This window comes from Zootermopsis nevadensis, unplaced genomic scaffold, assembly GCF_977971745.1.
Source record: "Zootermopsis nevadensis isolate Lab colony 2312 unplaced genomic scaffold, Znev_1.0 Znev_ptg000017l, whole genome shotgun sequence".
Taxonomy (NCBI): domain Eukaryota; kingdom Metazoa; phylum Arthropoda; class Insecta; order Blattodea; family Termopsidae; genus Zootermopsis; species Zootermopsis nevadensis.
The window spans coordinates 9,511,646-9,532,330 of NW_028259149.1; the positions used below are offsets into that span (position 1 = coordinate 9,511,646).

General features: G+C 34.0%; 1 protein-coding gene across 2 annotated transcripts in view; it reads right to left on the reverse strand.

Annotated features, from left to right (window-relative positions):
• Positions 1–3,141: 3,141 nt before the first annotated feature.
• Positions 3,142–20,685, reverse strand: part of Syn2 (Syntrophin-like 2) — a 102,259-nt gene continuing 84,715 nt past the window's right edge. For both annotated transcript variants that reach the window (XM_022083572.2, XM_022083564.2), the window contains exons 5-10: positions 19,873–20,019; positions 18,399–18,583; positions 17,861–18,019; positions 16,685–16,909; positions 15,551–15,757; positions 3,142–14,835 (exon numbers count right to left, since the gene is read on the reverse strand). In XM_022083572.2, coding sequence (XP_021939264.1) covers positions 14,728–14,835; positions 15,551–15,757; positions 16,685–16,909; positions 17,861–18,019; positions 18,399–18,583; positions 19,873–20,019 — 1,031 coding nt within the window. In that variant the 3' untranslated portion in view covers positions 3,142–14,727. The remainder of the gene's footprint in view (positions 14,836–15,550; positions 15,758–16,684; positions 16,910–17,860; positions 18,020–18,398; positions 18,584–19,872; positions 20,020–20,685) is intronic.

Consider the following 20,685-nt stretch of genomic DNA (forward strand, 5'->3'; position numbering starts at 1 on the left):
GGTGTCAACACGACAAACCACATACCCACCAAGTCTGAAAGCATGGACTCGACCAAATATTCCAGCGAAACTGTGACTCTGCGGTCTCCATGAAATTATAAGACGAAATGTCTTTCGGTTAGATGTCAATCTACAGGAACTGTCCGTCATTATCAATTCCGAGAACATGCTGAGTATTCATCACACAATTCATTTGTAGGGAACCTAATAAATTCTCCCTCTTTACACAAGCCGGAAGTCTTACCGACGTCAGCCAGACAATGGAACGTAGCATGGGCGACGAGAAGCCAAACAAAGTACCCAAATGTTGATTGGTGTAATTTATCATTGCAATAACAAGTCTTTTTGTGTGGCTTTGTAGGTAATTCAAATCATGAACGCAGTTCTAGAGTAGATATTATATCGACTGCAATATTTTCCCCTATTTTATTTGAATTAGACAAAGAAAGACAAACGCACTTATTTCTCTTCAGGTCAATGGTTAATAACAACCCATTACTGCTATTTCAGTAATTTCGAGTGCCAAGGTTTTGCTCCCAAACTTAAGTGCGAATGTTAACAATTTTAGTTTATTTCTATACTACATAGATTATGGTGAAAGTCTGTGTCATTATTCGGAAACTATTCAAATTTAAATTACTGCAGGACTATTTATAAAATAATATTTGATTCGTGGCCAAGATAAATAAAGCGTGGTGCTTTACCTCCACTTCGCCATACAACTTCAACTTTTCTTATCCAGTGACTGTGCAAAGCTGAAGTAATGGTGCAGTAATCAAGGACATTATGTTACTGTATACATACGTAGTGTTTTTTAATCATATATATATGACTTCACTTAAATTCTTAATATATGTATAAAAGCAGTCCTGGAAGGGAAGATGAGGGACATTGTGACAATCCAGATATATTTTCATCCAGAATCTGAAGAGGAGAAATATGACCTTGAAACATTGCATATGGCTACTACTGAAGGACCTCGAATTTTATTTAATCAGTAGTGAGGTCCCTTTTGTACTGTGCCCGGAACCAGTTATGTATTCCTACACTATACACCACGAGTCTAAGTACTGCCGCAAATGAGCATATGAACATTCTGTAAACATTTAGGCCCCGTATTGACGAACGTGTAGCGAGCGAATCTTCGTATTTTAGTCGAGTAATAACTAAAGATTGCCACCGTATAAAATAGTATAGGAACGACTATGCATTCAGACAGTTCTATATTAATACAGTCGCCGGTGCTATGGTAAAGCCCTAAAAGTTAAAGAAATTAAAAACAATTTTCGGAAAGTTATCATAAAAAAAAAGTTTATTGAAATTATAGAAATATAATTTCACAAATTGCACATAAACTTACGGCTGGCGTATTCCTTCTAATAAATTACGTGTAACAGGAAATATAAGCTGTCAAGTAGTAAGGTACTTCGGTTGTGATTTCTTGAGTTTCACCTCTTTACCCTAACACAGGCGAACTGTTGAAAGCAGGAAGAATTGCTCTTATGAAAATTCTAGGGATACCTCGGTCTTAGTAAACTTACAAGCAGAATGAGGACGACATAAGTTCAACTCTTGCCAAAGGTAAAATGTTCCTTCTTCCGTACGTCCACAATGGCTGTTTCGGGCTCTCTTTCTGAAGTTAAGGTGGCCGGGGGTTAAACTCCATCTAGTTATCGGGCATTGATTGCTTTAAACTTTAATGCGTGCCAACAGGAACACTGAACATCCGGTTGCTGTTAAAAGAAATCTGAGTAAAAATAAGTTACGTCATCCTAGGAGGTGACGTCTTTTAAATTTCCCCAACTACTCTGGCTACCCTCTGCCTCTGCAGGTAACGTAACAAAGGTTTATCTTTGCATTTAAAACTGTATATGCAGGATGCAAATTTGACGTTTAAATGCTCTTTCTGGGATCAGCACATCTCTAGGAAAGTAAAATATTAATCGGCCCAACATTAGACAATAGATTAATACATAAGTTACCGGCCGTCGAAATCGACTACCTTACAAGCAATACTCATATATCGAGACTGGGCAGAGTCAGAAATATGTATAATATAAAATAAATGAATGCTTAGGAATCAATATTGGACAGCGTAAAAGCAAAGGCAACTTCAATGGCTTGGACACTAATGCTCATGAAAGATAAATGATCACCTCACAGAATACAAAGTGCCCATAAATTAGTGGGCGATTTGAAAGGTGTGTAATTACAACACATTCGAAAGAATTACGTATGAAATTCCGTGTCCACGTGTGGAAAAGCTTGAATGTTGTGTTGTTTCGCAGTACGTAAGTTTTTCGTACGTGTTATAGATAGATAATTACACGCCCTTTGTGAACATCCTATTTTTCAATGGCCACCAGCAGGTAGGAGCTAGAAATGTAAACCTCGCAGATCATGGTAGGAGGGCATGGATGAATATACTGGAATTCACTATCTATGATGTAACAAACCGAGGCGAATGGAAATTTGGTACAAGAAGTCAAGGACCAATCGTGTGCGACAGAATAAAGAAAAGATAAAACTATTTTTGCCTATGTATATATAAAAGTGGAAAATTTTGTAATCGTGTTTTGCGACCATTTTTCGATTATTTTGACGACTGAATGTCGCGTTTCGCAAAAGCACTATTTTTCTTTTCACAGCTCTGGGATCGATTCTAAGTCACATGGTATTCGTAAAGTAATACATTATATAAATTCCTTTTCTTAAAGCAGGTTAATGCAAAATTATATTAGGTTTAAGCCTTGCTGTTATTTCACTACTGTTACAATAAAGAACAGAACTGTTCAGAATACACTGTATTAAACTGGAATGTCAAAATGTTTATTTAATTACGGACCTGGAGACATCCAGAATTCATACTGGTAGAGGAATTCTGAGCATGCCAGATCACTAGGCCGCTAGTTTAAAATTCTCTTTTAATAGATTCCTGTCATTTCTTGCAAGACAACACATGCCGTCACTCCGTTACGTGATAAATCGGACGAAAATTCGTTGCATCCATAACTTGCTACTGTATTCATGCTTCGTCAAACTTTTAATAAATATTAACATATATTTTAATGTAAGTTAAGACGACTATAAAACAACATGCAACACTGATATTTGTGAAAATAAATGGAATGAAACAAAATTATCAACATAATATTACTTTTATTTACAAGTAACATTGCTGAGTTTGAAGTATTCAAGAATATGTGACCTGTCTTTCTGTAGCTTCATAGGATTGGCAAAACAATTATGTATTGTCAGATTGCATTACTTATAACAATGTCTCTGAAATGTCATTACAGCAGAATAATACCGGTACATAATACATTTATACATGCAAATGATGAAACAGATGTAATGCTCCAGTACATTATTTGCTATGTTTGCTCTTTTTTATACTTAAACGTCCATCATAAATCTGTCATAATATTTTAATTATGTCCACTGTATGTAAAATTACCAACTGTAAGGTCATTAATTCATGTTGTGTTGACACACATCGATAGAGAAATATTTATATTTTCACGAGGGTTAATGAAGGTCAACTTTGGATACAGAAATCCAGCTCACACTTAGCTTTTGGCTTAACAATACTTCAATGGCACTCCAGCCCAGAGCTATCATTTTCAAATGTAACAAAATGATAACCAAGCCTTATTTACGGGTACCCAACTTTTCAGTTAGCTTGATCTATGGACATTTAGTACGACTCCTTGGACGAGGGAAATAACTTGTTTTCAAATGTGTTATTTTTGTAAAATTATTTAATTTCTCTCAATAATTCTACCATGAGACTTCACTGAAATGTACTTATATTACTAAAATGGGCTGGAAAAGAATTCTAATAAAAATTCTTAAATGATCCAACATATCCGAAGGAAATATCTGAGGACCTCAAAGTTGGTAACACTTACTACACTTTATATATATATATATATATATATATATATATATATATATATTTGTAGTTTTCATTAGTAGTTAATACGTATGTGAACATAAATTTCAAAGTTGAGGATAATTCAAAAACATTATTACCAATTTTTATGCTATTTTTTTGAATAAATTTAAATTGAAAATTACAGCGATAATGTTTAAATTCAAACTGTTCTAAGATGTGAATTAATCATACAAGATAACTACGTAATAAATCTTCACATTTTATTTCACAATTTCTATAAAAGTGTATTCGCACCGTTCAGCTTCGCAAACAACCTTAGCTCCTGAGCAGGTTACGTGCAATTGTATATATTAGAATAGTCACACGGATGAAAGAACCTTCAAACAATTACAAAGAATTCTCTGTGTACAAAAAACACAGCGTGCTGTTAAGATCAGTGCTTCCAAAACTTCACAATGGGTTCTCTATATTCAGCCTTAATCATTTATGAAGCTTAACCATATTTCATTATTTTCAGATAAAAATTGTTTTCCTTTTAATCAAATGTTACTTCAACCATGAATCTCAGTAAATTGAATTTCCTTTTTTTTCGGTTTAACAATGTTTGTACATTTACCGGTACTCTTTACGGGTCCCCAACTTTTTTCAGTTGGCTTGATCTATGGAGAGTAAATTGAATTTTAAAGGCATTAATTTAAACAGTTTCTTTCTTAACATATTTATTTTTAACATTAGTATATGGCATCATTATTTCCAGTGCTAAAAGTGAGCTATTTCTTTCTGTGGAAATAGTGTTTATATAAATACATCCCTTTTCGAAGTATCAATATTCTTAAAATATTTTACTAAGTACTGGGAATTCCCCACTTAATGGTACCTGCACCTTGTCGTGGTGGTGGGGCTTGAGTACCTCGGTGACCCCAAGAGCTATGCTGACGGTAGCATAGCTAATGTTAGGGTCGAGGGGGAGAGGTCAGACTAAGACAGGTACCCTGGTCCTCCAGGTTGGGGGTTGGTCGCAAGGCTAAGAACCTTGCACCGTAAAAATGAAGATGTTTCGAAACCTCAATCAGAGCCTCGGACAGATGGGCCTAACAGAGGACCGAATGGAAGAGGAGAATTGAGGAGGCCATCGACCGAATACGGACCGGAGATCCATAGAAGAAGAAGAAGTAGTGGGAATTATCTCTCAGTATTCTATGACTAATATTATGGGACCTGCCCTTCACAGAATAGGATGAATAACATTGATTAAAAATGCTAATAGAAATCTGTGCGTGCCTCAGTCAGGATTTTAATATACAAACTCGGCATCTCCCCAGTTTTGGACCTTGCAGTCACAAATATTACCGTATTGTAAGACTAAAACAAATGATTTAGGTTTAGAAGCTATATGCTTCTTGTAAGACAAATAAATCAAAATTATATGGATCACTTTATCTGTTTCTTAGGAAATAGATTTCATTTTCTATTTGTCCCCTTTCAGGTTTGAAACCACTGGCTTAAACTAAATTTTATTAACATGTTTATATTTCAAACTCCTCCATTTTTAGGCAAACGTTTGTTTCCCATTTCTCAGATATTTTGAGGATCATAAACTTTCTTAACAATGATAATGATATACGACGCAGAAAAATAATAGCAGCCATATGCATTACTAAGATTAAGAATGACAAAGATAAAATATGATTTTGTGAGCTTTTAAAATGTCCGTTGGTCAACTAAACAACACACACAAAATACAAAACCATAATGCTCCCTGCTTTTATATATTTTATAGTTTTATAGACATTAATAACTAATATCTCTTAAAAATATTTAAATTCAGAACTTTAGAAAGTAACACTGAATATCAATATGCAAACATTTTTTATTTGATATTTTACGTTATTATATCGATGTATGAATTCATATTGGTACTAAGAAACTAAATTTTAAACTGATAATTTTCGCGAAAATTTTAAATTAGTATTGAGTCACTTGTAATTTATGACATTGATGGATGGCACAGCTAAAGTTCGCACACAGAATTATATTAAATTGTGCCAGTGTAGAAAATTTAAAACCCAGTATCAATGGATAGTCGGCAGAATACAGAAGATTTAATTTCTTTGAAACGAGACATAACACGATAAAGTAACAGAGCTGTTGCTACTGTATAGAGTATCAGCCCACTGTACCCCGGCAGGGAATGTGAACTTCGTACGTCTAAAAAAGATGTTGTGCTGTGTGAAGGCACTCTAAATTGTGCTTCTATTAATTAAATTCTGTCAATTATATTGGGCAAGAACATGTACAGGAGAAATTTAAGCTTGATGTGATAGGTGTAAATGAAGTCTACTTTGTGAGAAGGTGTAAATATAAAAATATTCAAAAAGAATAATGTCAACTTAAGAGATTTCCTTACCATTACGCAAATTGGACAGAACAAAAAAAAGGCAAACCAGTAGATACACATGTTCCCGGTGCACATTAACATTTCATTCTCTCGTATTAATTATATGTGTCAGATGTAAATTAAAATGTTAATTGCTTGGATTTACCTGTCATCTGTAATATAATTTACAGTATTTTCATTGCAGAAAACATTAATATATATGCTTTGTCCAATAAAACTTAAATGAGGTTCTCACATCATAGCCTACGAGTATTTTTACTTCCAAATTCTTCAAGTTCCACTGCAATTAAAGTACAATAAAAATAGTATACGCACAGGAATACGGCATAATAAATAAACAAAATTTGATTGCACACAAGTTTCCTATCACTACTTTATATTTTGCCCTGACCAGAAGATAAGTTTTAAAGAGCATATAAAGAGTCAAATAATTTACATGTAATACAAATTACAGATAGCCAGTCCTATTCTGCGTTGTATCACTGGTTATGTATCGCAATCTCTGATATGGAAAGATATTTCACTTAGAGTTACATACAGGCACAATTAAAATAATCAACCTTGTAAATAAGGAAATCTGCATGATGTGTGCTGTTTATGCCATTGATACGTCATTAAGTCTCATAACATACAATCAATTACCCTCCAGAATACTAATATATCACGTCTATAAATTACAAACTAAAATGCTAAGTATAAAATTAAATAAGCCACAGATATTTCAGATATGTACTACAGATATGAACATATCAATAAGTAAAATACAAAATTTAATGTGACTAACAAATTCCCAAGTAAACTGAGTTGGGAACAATGAAGGGTTAAAAAAAGGCACAAGTAAATTGCATAGTTGAGAAATTGGACGAAAGGTACTTTTGGGTTATCGGGACACATCGCTTTAAAAATAAGTTAGGTTAGGTTAGGTTAATGTGTGTGGATAACTGAACGAACTAACAGATAACAATAACCGAGTGTACGGGTATACTGATACGCATGTGCAGTTTTTCGTCCAATCCAAGTTCAGATATTCGACTCACCCGTTTTGTGTCCCGATAACCAACGAGTACCGACGAAAGTTATATAATAAGAATTATGTATTATTTATGGTTTATTTAATTATTTTACAATTAACTCAGACTATACAGCAATTATTTTGCATCAGATATGGCATGACTGATGAATATTGAATTGAAAATGAGTGGAGGAAGAGATACTATCTTGGCATTTGCCTAGAGGTACTGAGGCAAACCACAAAGAAACTCAATAAAAATAGCAGATTTCTGGGTCAAGATTTGAATTCAGGAGCTTTCAAATATGAAGGAGAAATTCTGACAACTCGCCCATGATGTTAGAAACACGACACATATTATGTTATTCTTTCTTAGGGGCTATGTACTTCCTGACTTGTAACTGGTCCCTCCTTTCTCAACTATCCAATTTACATATAATTATTTATTGCTAGGTTGCCCTTCTTGGGGGGAAAATATTTGAAGATGCTAATAATGTAGAAAGTACTCTAGATTCCTCTCAAATTTACATAGTGAACTTTTACAGCTCTAAAGATAAGACCATCTTAAAATTCTGAACTCATCACAGCATCCATCAAGCTAGTTATATGTACAAGAATTGCAGCAGACAAACTTCAAGGAAATTACGAACAACATAAGGAGCAAAAAAGTGTGATCAGAATTATAGTTTCTAAAGGCAATACTGAATTTTTGGTGGTTTGTCAAATCCTCCAAAATATCAATATAACGTTTATTTAAAAATTCCAAGGTTCAAAAACTGTAACATTTAACTGTGTATTATGAATATTACTATAATTTTGCCAAAATTAAAAACTTGGTGATAATACTTTTCTTCCATTTAACAGTGTTTTAATTAATTATTTATTTAATTTTAAGTAGTAAATAATTTTTTTTGCTGATGATTTTGGAGAAAACAAGATAAATACTAATGGAGAATGGACAACAAATGTTGATTCACAAACTTACTTTGCAGTTTCAAGCATAAACAGTGACCTCTCAATATTTTCCTTTCACCAACATGTTCAAGTCTATCCCTATGTAACGTGAAGCCAATTTCAATTTTACTCTAAAAAATAAACCATTTCTTCTGCTCATACAGAAGTAAAATATATTTACTAAGATATTTCACTTGGTGTTCAGCTATGTAATATAAATAAAGAGCTCATATTACAAACATATAACAAGATCTAATAAGAATTCATATCTATAACATTATCACCCAAAATATTAGCTTCCAAATATTAAAATTTCACAATTATCATACATATAGTTATATATACAGACCTTCTTTGCATTTGCAAAATATGTGCTTAGTTTCTTCTCCATGTTAGTCTCAAACTATATACATATTTATGTTTAATGACATAAATATATGCATAAAGGAATTCTATCTTTAAGTGAAAGGATCCATAATAATGTTCACATATTCTTAGTCATGTTAGTGAAAATAAAGAATACATGCAACACTATATTCCCATTTTCTCATTCACTGCCAGTTTAACCTTGTCGAGAATGAAATAATGTACTAAGAAATAATTTAACAAATTCAAAAAACAAGAACATTTACATTTTTTTCAGTCTTTTCATGAAAATAACTTGTGTAATACGTAATCCATTATAATATAATGCCATCAACACATAATCACTTACTTGAAGTGTAAGAAGAAGACACACTGGAACAGCGTGGCTCAGTGACATTTAAAAACGCAGCCGAACACTAGAAGAGAAACATTTTAAGTCCATGAATACAGAAGACATTGTGAACTGCAATGGAATCAGTAGACGTATATCAAAGAAGTACAATAAGTATGAACAAGAATAAATTAAATGCTTATGAGTGTCGTTCACCTGCTCGGGGAAGCGCTGGATGGCTGCGAAACAAAATGGGTTTCTAAAAAAAAAATTATAATAATAAAATAATAATAATAATAATATATATATAAAAAAGCAATAGCATTATATTGCAATAGACTACAGTAAATAATATCACAGAAATATATTCAATTAAGATTCCATAATTTGGTTCAGTTAAAATCTGACTTTGTGAGACCTATTTTGCAACAAAATAAGCCTGTAGCGAGCAGGGCATATGTTCACGTACTCTGTGTGTCTATATATACAAATGCACAAACATGTGCACACACACATTACAATTCCAATTGCTCACATGCCATGTACCAATGGAAGAATGTAAGTGAAATATCTATGAATACACACAAACTCAGATTTATGAAATGTCGGGCTGTGTGAGCTTTCATTCTTGCCAACACCTCCTAATATACCTGTCGTATCCCCTCATATACACAGATCATACCATGCCTTGCACATGACTATGGCTAACTTCATAAGCTAGACAGCTTGCACTCCCATGTAGACACCCGGACCCACGTGCGCGCATACACACACACACACCAGTAAGAGTACGTAACAATACAAAAATATAACAATGTGCTATTTATCTATTTATAGCTATGTTAAACCAGTGGCAGAAAATGAGGATAATTTTTAAGATACTGTGTAAAATACTGATACATTAAACTCGGAAACAAAGTAGATTTCAACAAGAATTTTAGTTTCTATAATGCAGAGGCATTTTGTACACATATACAAAGGTAAACGTATTACACTCTCTCCAAAGACAAAATTATGAAAGTTCAAATGTTTGTGTGATCTTTGGCTAACCGCTGTTGGTCAAATTCTTTATTTACTATAATATATTCATAAAAGTCAGTATAGTGACTAGGCTATAGACCGAATAATGGTGGTTAAATTTATAGTAGTGGCAGGTATTTTTCTCTTTACTCCTGCCTCAGATGCAAAGCCATTCAGCCTCCTATTCAGTGGGTACTAGGATCTCTTTTCACATGAGTAAAGAGGCTGGTGCTTTAAGTTGAGCACTCACATCCACATCCTCACACGCATCGAACACCAGAGCACTCCTGCTTCATATTTGGGAGGTCCTGGGTTCAAATATTGGTCTAAAGACTGGCTACCCTGACTGGATCTCCATGGTTTTCTTCTGTTCAACCAGTAAAACGCTGGGGCAGTACCTTATACCAGGCCATGACCACTTTTTTCCACATCCTTTCCAAATCATTAATCATTCAATGTTATACAGTCTAAGCTACTGACAGCATAGTTAAATAAACCACAAATAAACAAGTAAACTTTCATATATCTTCATGTCATGGCACTTACTTCAACACATGATAATGAGTTCTGTAAAAAGTGGCAGATGCACTTCATTTGTTTCTGCATGTCAAACAGTGCACAATATAAACAATTAAGTTCAATAAACCATCAAATACAATAATTCACAAATTTATCATTGAATGTAAAAGGGACCCACATGCTTCAGTGAAATTCTACCATCTTCGGGAGCATCCAAATTGTGCACGCTATTACACTCAATATGCTTTACACAATACATGAAGAGAACGGCACGTAGCCAATACGTCAGTTACATATAAGATAATTTACATCTCAAGTATTTTATGTCATTAGGTACAGTAACGCTCAACCATGATATTGCTATTAAATAGTTATCTGTATGTCCCTGTTATAAGTAGTTTACATAAACTCGAATATTATTTATAAAGAGGAACTTTGATTTATTTGGAAATTCAGTTTCACGTAATAAAATCTGGTGACCATGTGTTAAAAATTCATAGTTCCTTCAGCTAATCAATGATAGAATTTGTGTGTGAACAGTAAGAAATAAATCAACATCTCTATGATGACAGTGGTATCATAAAAGTTATGAAAGTTATGTAACAATAATTACATACAAGAACATAACAGAAGACAGAGATCCTCTTGGGAAATTCCAATCGTCTGCAAAAATTACAAGAGGAAGATTTTAAGAAGTTTTAGATATAGCACCTGCATTCTACTGTGTTAAAATGCCCTTTGAGTAATAGATATATTACAGTAACATACTTTCATTTGAAACAACAGAAAGTGCAGCACATAATTGCCCTTATCGGCTTTCCATTTTATGTGCGCACGCATGCAACAACAATTTATATCTGACCGAAGCAGAAACAGCATGAATTTTAGTGGGAGGTCAGAATAAAAAACTGTCAGAAAATTTTTAGACCCTACAGGGTGTGTTTTATAATATTTCATGTGAACAAAACATGTATCCACATACGACCCTAAACATAACCGTCTTCTCCTTCCGACTGTCCAACTAAGATTCAACATCAGCAACATCACAACTTCACCATTAAACAGATTCCTAAGCCAATTCATTCCACTTTCTCATATGTCATTTCCTAAACACCCAATTTAAAATTCCCATTCCGTCAGTTTCTCTACATTCTAGCAAGATTCTCCGATAAAATCTTCTGTCACATCTGAGCTGCAGGTTCAGTTCATTGACTATGACCCTAGGTGAGCTGTAAGTTACCTTTCTCTCAGCAAATACTCACATAACCTCTTTTTATTTTTGGTTATTGATGCCACACAAATGCTATATATAAAATTTACCAGTGTTTTTAATTTTGTACATACAAATAACACACAAGTCAGAAACTCTAACTGAGCAAGAAAATACCGTGCATAAAAATTTTAATCATTATAATTTGTGAAATACTTAAACTACAGTGATGTCATTTAGAAGAAAGAATGCCAGAATATTTGGTGCTCAGAAAGAGATTCTACTCTAGTCTTAGTATTACTGCAGCTAGCCAACAAGAAAGGGCTGAAACCAACACAGGGTTTGTGAAAAGCAGACCATGCTTTGGCACAGCTGCCAAATAAACTTCATGTATAATAATACCAAAAATGTTTCTGTAGGCCCCTTAATGAATTTAAACTGAAGAGTTCTGGGATTTCTTACAAGTTAACAAGAAAAGTTAAAAGGCAGGGATCATCAACAGATTATTCATCTGATTCTTGTCAATAAATAGAGTCTGTAACTTTTTCGCATATCGTTTAGCAGCTTCCTCTGTCTTTCACTAGACCTTTCCAAGAAACAAACCATATATAAACAGGAGTGTGGCGCATAAATAGGTAATGTTACTAAGAATATAAACCATATAGAACACTAAATCCAAAGATATGAACATCAGGATATACATGTATTCTCAGAAGAGGAAATTAAATATGAGCTGCTCTTTAAAAAATAACTTTCTACATAGCTGGCACTGCATCCAGATATTATGTAAAACTGTTAAACCGTTGCTAGTGCTCAGTTTATAACTTTGAAACATATATTAACAAAAGAACTTGACTGCTTTTTCCATTCACCAGAACACAGTTATCAGTGATATACATAAAACAAGAAACAACACAAGTTTTTTTTATGTAGCCTAGTACCATTTCTTTGTACTGTAAGAAAATTCAAACTAGCGAACAATACTTTCAATAGCAACTCAGCTACCCCAGTCGAGGAACACAAGTCTCTTATAAAATATACGTTGCTTATTATAAACTCTTAAATAGATGCTGCTTTAAAGCACACATTTCAACCATTGCTGGAGCAAGTACTTTAACAACTGAACATGTAACTATTAAGATTTCTGTCTTCTGGGTTATTGCGCTGTTTAGTCTGGTCGATGGTTACCAACGTTTCAGAGGTCATACTGCCTCCATCATCAGGGCGATGAATTGACCAGACTACACAGCGCAACAACCCAGAAGACAGAAACGTTCCATCACCCTGATGATGGAGGCACTATGACCTCTGAAATGTTGGTAAACATCGACCAGACTACACAGCGCAACAACCCAGAAGACAGAAATCTTCATACTCACACCTGTGAAAACCTCAAATCTTACATGTAACTATTAACCATCAAGAAAAAAATATCAAGTTAATTTAATATAAGAATACAGAAACTTTAGTTAATACATTTTAACTATAGGGTAACTATTCATGGCTTCCAGCACATTCTTCAATCAAATAATGTTATTACGGACTGCTTTTTCAGCATCTGGCAAGACAAACATTACAGACCTCGGGTTTGTCAATCACAGGACAACACGGTTGTCACACCAAGTATGTAACAATTAACAAATCATTAAATGAGTTCAAATTTGTATCAACAAGAACTGTTCATAACAGCATAGTAAAAATAGGGACTGGAGAATACTTAATGCTAAGTCACTACTGACTTTGCATATGACTGAGGCAGAGATAACAGGAGTCAGAATTGAGGGGTGATGGGAAAGGACAATTCTGGATCAATATATTTATTGTATTATATGTAGATGCTTCCAACGTCTCAGGACTAAAGGCAGTCGCAGCCTCCAATATTCTTAGCATTATTTAAATGAAAGCCCTAAGTGAAGTTGTCCCTTCATTAAACATCACACCGTGAAGGCGTTCAAACAGTGAAGAGATGGCTGACCAACTTCACACTTGAGAAAATACAAGCAAACTGTTAAATTTCTAAGATTTCATAACACATGCGCATGAAATGAGTCATTCAAACTGTATTTGTAAGTTAAACAGACAAATGAATTATGATAATTATGATAAAGTATGACTGCTTATATCTTGCATTAAAAATTTATAAATTTTGAGTAAATTATAAATTTAGCCATAAGATGCTTTAAAAGTGTTCACATGAAATTTATTTCCCAGGCTGTGTTAGAGAGAAAATGGAAAAAAATAATGTAAATCTTTACTTTTATGCGCAAATTTCATACATAATTACAAAATTCAGAACTCATAACATTAGCCAGAGAATGCTTTAAAAGAATTTATACTGCAAAATCATCTTCAAAATAGTAAAACAGACAAAAAATATAAGAACTACTATATCTGTAGATACAATTTAAAAGAAATCAGAGTTACGAATATTGACAGAGCTATAAAGAAATGGTCATGATTTATGCTTTATGTACATCACATTTTGTAACACGTAACTGGAGATAAAAGTTACAAACAGCAAAATTAATCATATCAATATAAAAAGGAACATTTTTTGCAATGTATGTCCACAAATTTAAAAATTAAGTGATATATTATACAGATGAAAATGTATACCAATCCATTCTTCTGAATACTGTCTAAGTGCACATTTGGGTAGGTAGATATAGATGAATACTGACTATAGAGGCCATAAAATGTATATGAAGAAGGTTTTGAACTTTTTCTCTCAGAATAACACTTGAAATGGGCTGATTTAAAAGTACACCACAAAGTAACAAAATATCAGCCTATTACTACATATCCCTGTGATCTACCTCCAGTCATATACAAATGTAATTGATATTCTTCAATGGCTCAGCAACTATAATATACAGAAATTATTTTAAATACTGTACGGTATATAACATAGTGCGGCTGTAGTTTCAGCAACAGACCTTGCTACAGAACACGGTAACGTCTTTGCGCAGCACTCTTCTATTCTTCTCTTGGTGTGTACTTAAGTTCATGTCACTGTATTGCATTATGGAGTTACTGAACTAAGAAACGCTGGATCTACTGATGCTACTTTAGCTGTGAGGAAGGCGTGCATGCAGAACAGAAGGCTTTGTAGGGAAGATGTTTCTAATTCCTATTGAGAGAAAACACATGACAAGTTAGTTAACTGTATATACACAGAAGTGAAGTCTCTTTACCAAGCAATGCCATTACCAATTATTAGCATCTACAATCATATGGTTCTACAGAATTTGACAGAATATAACTTTTGATCTTTCTAAACAGCACAGATGATATCAGGATTTTCTGCAGACAAACCTGCATAGAAAGAGTTCCTCATGGCCATCTGGCTGGGTGATCATATCATCACTGAGGATTCCCTAACAATTACCCAGCTGGTTTGGGATTTCACATCTAGGGATTCCCCAAATAACCATGGCAACCAAAATAACCATTCCTTATGTAAGGATTCCCAAAGCAAAAATACATTTAGGTTTTTATGCAAAGTGACAATTATATTGTCTAATTTTTACCAAATATGGAATTTTTGACAAATTTTACTGAAACTCCTCAGTACCTAATTTCATGAAAATTCATTCAGCAGTTCTTAAGTTGTTATTTATGGACAGACAGGCCAACATGGCATATGATCTTTTTGCAAATCAATTTTTGAAGGCTGTTTCTTGACCTAATCAGTTCCTTTCGTTACTAAGATACAGGCATGATAAAAGTAGTCTTGTACATCTTCATGTATTCTCAACCTCTAGACTACACAGGGCAGAGGTGAGCAGTCTGGACTGACATGAAAACAGGAATACTTTTATGCACCTACCAAATGGCATACTTACTTTTGTCTCAATAATCTTGGTCTCAGCATTTTGAAAGTGTAGCTTTAATTTGCACTTTCCATCATCAGATGAACCTTTCAGCTGAGAGAATTTGTATTTCCACGAATATGTCTTTGATTCAGTGTCATAGAGAGCAAATCCCATGTGCCAGTCTAACGTGAGACCAGCTGTTTTGCCATTTGAAGTGGTGACACTGAAGGTTTTGCTCTATGAAGAGAAAGGAGATAAACTGTATGGCTGCCAACAGTCACTAGGCCAGGACCATTCAATAAGTGTTCACATATAAATAAAATGGGGCTGAACCCAGTATTCATATACCTATATAGTCCTTGAATGTATGCACACTTATACTTGGGTTGATTCAGAACTTAAGTTACGTGTTGCAATCCTTGGTTATTAAGTAAAATAGTATTTTAAACTTTTTAGCCATGAAATGTATAAAGTCAGAAATAAATCCTTGCCATACCCATGGAAGCTCAAAAGAAACACAAAACAATAAAATCTGTAAAACCTTTACTACCCCATAGTCATGTAATATTGTAACTGTACTGGATTCGATGTTTTGGTGACCAAATTTCAAAGTATGTATTGGACAGTTCCCAGCAGATAACAAGAAACATTGTATATAAAACACTGACTTTAATTGTGTTTTGTATGGATACAGATATAACAAATGGGGCACAAAATAAAACAGTGCATCATCATACTCCACCCAAGTCTCTCTAGGCATTGCCAGCCCTTTGATGTAATTAAACTAGGCAATTTTTTTAGCACTCTTAGAAACAATGTAAATTTCACACAATTTCACTGAAAAATTACCATTATAACAACCCACTAAAAACACAAGAAAATAACAGGGAATTCAGAATTATCTTGTGTATTACATTTTAACTAAAACAGTTACTTAATATTTCAGTAGAAAAATTTTTATGATTCCCTCACATATATAATCACAAAGCATGTGGATAAGAATGCGATGTGAACGTGGCTAATACATGGCCACACTACACCAGGTTCAAGACATATGATCAATGGCTTTCATGGTGACTAAATTCAAAGAAGTCTTCATAGGCAATCAGTCATGTCAGGAGGTCATAAAACCAGGATCAAGAGTTTAAACATAAAATGGCTTACCCCTAATTTCATGACAGCTGCACACACAGAACAATGCCAGGCATTCTCTATCCTCAGAAGTTCTTGCCTTGTTTCTACTGACAAGTACCTTGACTCATGGCCTGATGTTTGGATCAAGAAGCAATGTTGTCTCTCATCAACATTTTCAGAATCCTTGATGACTCGGAACATTGTTTGGTATACTTTAAAAACTAAACCACATTTCAGCCAGTCCATTATGTTTAACTGCAACAATATATCAGATAAATCTTGAGTTACAGAACATTTACATTACATAAAAGTCAGTCTGATTTTTGCTTGCACTCACTCAGAGTTGTTGAAATAGGTTGAACCTTAGAAAAAACAATGAAATTATTTCGTGGATAAGCCTACTGATATTTTTTATTGTTGTTACTCTATAATAATGTGTTTTTATCTATAAACTTTGTCAGATTTACAATTCTGTTCTTCAGGGTTATGATGCAAAGTGGATTCATACGTAGAAAAACAATGTAATCTTCACTGTCATGAAAACATCAAATCTCACACTGCTTTAGATTTACATTAGTGTGTATTATATTAGTTTAGAATTAGACACGTTTAAGTCACATCTTTAAATACCCCTATATGTGTAATATGCAAATTCAAAAGTTGCTGAAATTCAGTGGGTATTTATGATAATATTTTTAATAAATTCAAATAGATAATGTGATGTGGTGTATGAATTTAAAACAGGGATAAGTATTGAGGAAGGGCATGAAGGGCCTAGGATATAGATGTGTAAGAGGCAGAAATAAATAAGAATAGTAGTAAAAGATATAAAATAAAGGAACAAAGAGGGGAAGGATTTGCATTAAAAGAAAAAAATAATTCCCTGATGAATTGCAACAGGCTTTTGAAACTTATTTCTATATAATAACAATAAAGAACAACATAACCCAATGAGGCCCACATACTATGAAATACTGAGGTTGAGTGGAGCATTGAAGATGGCTGTCTTCTGCCAGACTACACGGCACAACAACCCAGAGGGAGCCATCTTCAGACTCACCATCGTGAAAACTTCAAATCCTACAGAGTGGAGCTTTACCTCCAGGTCTCCTACACTCATCCATGGTGTGGCCCTTAGGCACAAGGGTTACTTTACAATCTCCTTACCAATTCCAGAATCTTGTGTTGTTTCTGTTAGATACTTACTGGCGGGGAGTCAAATAGCAACACATCCGTACCCTTGAGCGTCAGAAACCTCGGTTTGTAGTTCTGCCACGGCTGATTGTTGTTGAGGATACCCTCATTCACCCAACCCATGTATTCAATTCGTTCTGTTGCTGGAAAGTTCCGGTTATACAGCTTCATCTGTCAATAATATCAAACTATACTGCCACAATGAACCAAAAAACCAATAAAATAAATAAATAAAGTCTTAGTTGAGAAACTTATAGTCACTCAGCTACTTAATACCTTCCCATACAGGTAGTCTCAATATTTATTAAGATCCACTGTATGTTTCGACCTTAACTGGTCACCTTCAGGTGGTTCTCTTTCAGTGCCGAAAACTTAAATATGACTGCTCAATTTTATACGTATTTTCTGTTGCAGACTTCGGCACGTAATGGACTGTGTCTTAAGCGGCTTACCTATTTAAGTCGGGTGGACTATATGGCTGTACTGGTAAAAAGCTGTAATTGAACTGCAGTTCAACTACAGCTTTCCACAGAATTTCATTTGTTAGTACCTGTAGGTTTGTGAGTCCCACAATATTGTCTGTGATATATTTGAGCCACTGGGAAAGAATAGCTGCATCATCACAGTGGATTATTCCAGTAGATGCTCCATTAAGGCCTCTCACTTCAAAAGCATTAGGTCGTAACTTGTCCGTCCCAAATATATAACGTGTCACATACGCCATCATCAGCGGAACTTCAAAAAGATGAAAAACATAAATTCATTAGGTGTGTCACATGAAATCATGGTTAAATTCCAGTTTATGCAGAAATTACAATGTTGTTTGTACAATTCAAGAGAATACACGTTTTCTAAAGACTTCAATTATCATTTTCAAGTATTCAGAGGAAAATGCATGAAACAATAGAATCAAGGGAGCTGAAATAGGGTGGGGAAAGGATAATAAACCAAATGCCACTTTGAGATCAACCATAAAAGAGGAGGAATAAATTATAAGGATCTGAAATACAGCATAGAATACATTGTGCACTGATATTTGTTTACATATAATGTACACTTTTTGAGGTATGTATTTTGCACATTCCTGTAAAGACTGAACAGTCTATCTTTATCTCAAAAATAAAAAAATTACTGCAGAATGTAATCAACATACCTACAAACATTTATTTGCTGAAATTAATATTACTAACATTTTAGACAGGCAAACAGATCATGAAATACCAAAAATATATCGCAATAATTACAATTTTCTATACTTTGTTATAAATTACCCATGTCAGTCACAAAAAGTACAATTCCTATGAGCTGATAAAGTTTTTAATTGTAAAGGAGCCAAGGTCAATGTAATGGTACTTAATACCATATGTAAACCTTCAGCCTTTTCACTCCCCTTCCCTAATTATTCTATTAAAATTAATATTGAAAGGTGATTTCTATATTTCTTATGCCTCAGGAACACGTAGTAGACTTTATTCTTAAATTTCAACAATGCAGTTTTATATTAAAATTAAATTCCATCATGTAAATGTGTAAAATAAAACATATGCTTCCAAATTCTTTTAACATAAAACTTCCCTTTTAATAATGAACGATAAAGTTACTTACCAGTTGATGTTGGTAGATGTAATCTCTGCAGAAAATAAATAAAAAGAAAACAAAAAATAACTGAACAAAACAGAATAGAATCTATAACCGCATCTGGCATGCAACTGATGGTGACAACTGAAAGGTGCAAGGCAATCTGTTTGTCACGAAATGGCCACCTAGTCACAATGTTGACTTCACTACACACACAATCACTTGTATACAATATCAAACATTGTCAGTTATATATTACAGTCACAAACCTAAAAACACATTTATTCCTGCCTTTTATCTTCATCTTTCAATTTCTAGATGCTTATTATGTTCTATTTTATGTTATTTCTCTTCATTTTTCTATTCATTAAGTTTTTGTCACCACTCCCCATAGGCAACTGCCTAGTTTGCCTAGCGGTTAAACCAGCAGCAGAAGCAGTTCAAACCTGTGACAATGTCGATCCACCTCCTTTGCATCCCTGTCGGGGAGAAGGAACCTGAACTTGGTCTGCTATTGCTTGGAGACCTCCAGCCTTCTTCAGATCTCAGCTGAGAAGCTCCTTCATTGTCAAGATGGGGTTCATCCCTCTGCACTGCAGATATAACCATCCATCACATTCTATATAAGAAATCTACATACTAACAACATACTTCACGGCAAAACTCACTAAACAAGGATTATCACAATGGATCCCTCTACGTGACTATAGATATGAATGCTAAATTCAGAGATGTTTAACAGTATGATAATTGACTGGGCAATCAAATAAATCTTTATTCCAATTTAGAACATCTGTCTGCTCTTTGCTGTTAACAATTTCACATCTAATACTTTTGCTCTAAATCTTGTTTCTCACTTAAAGGGTTGGTTTGTTTTGTGTACTTTAATTGACAGATTAAGTGGGTCACAGGAACTGAACTATATGATAACAAGAATTTCTTGAACTTTATCAGCTCAAATTTAATTCTCAACACCATTTTGATAATCCTTCGTATTTGCCACATTTACATAAAACGTATTATTTACTATTATATCATAATTTTGTACTGAAATGTGTTTACAAGACATGCAAATATACTTTTTCTGCTTATTTCTGAACCAACCTACTTATAAACCTCTAACAGAGTTCCATGGCTCTTCTTTATGATATTTACAATTTCATTCAGTAAGTGTCAGCAACACAGAAAAGTAGCTAATGTGTCCAGATCATTTATAAGCGTAACAAACTTATAACTTGATGCCTAGAGTGGTCTATCCT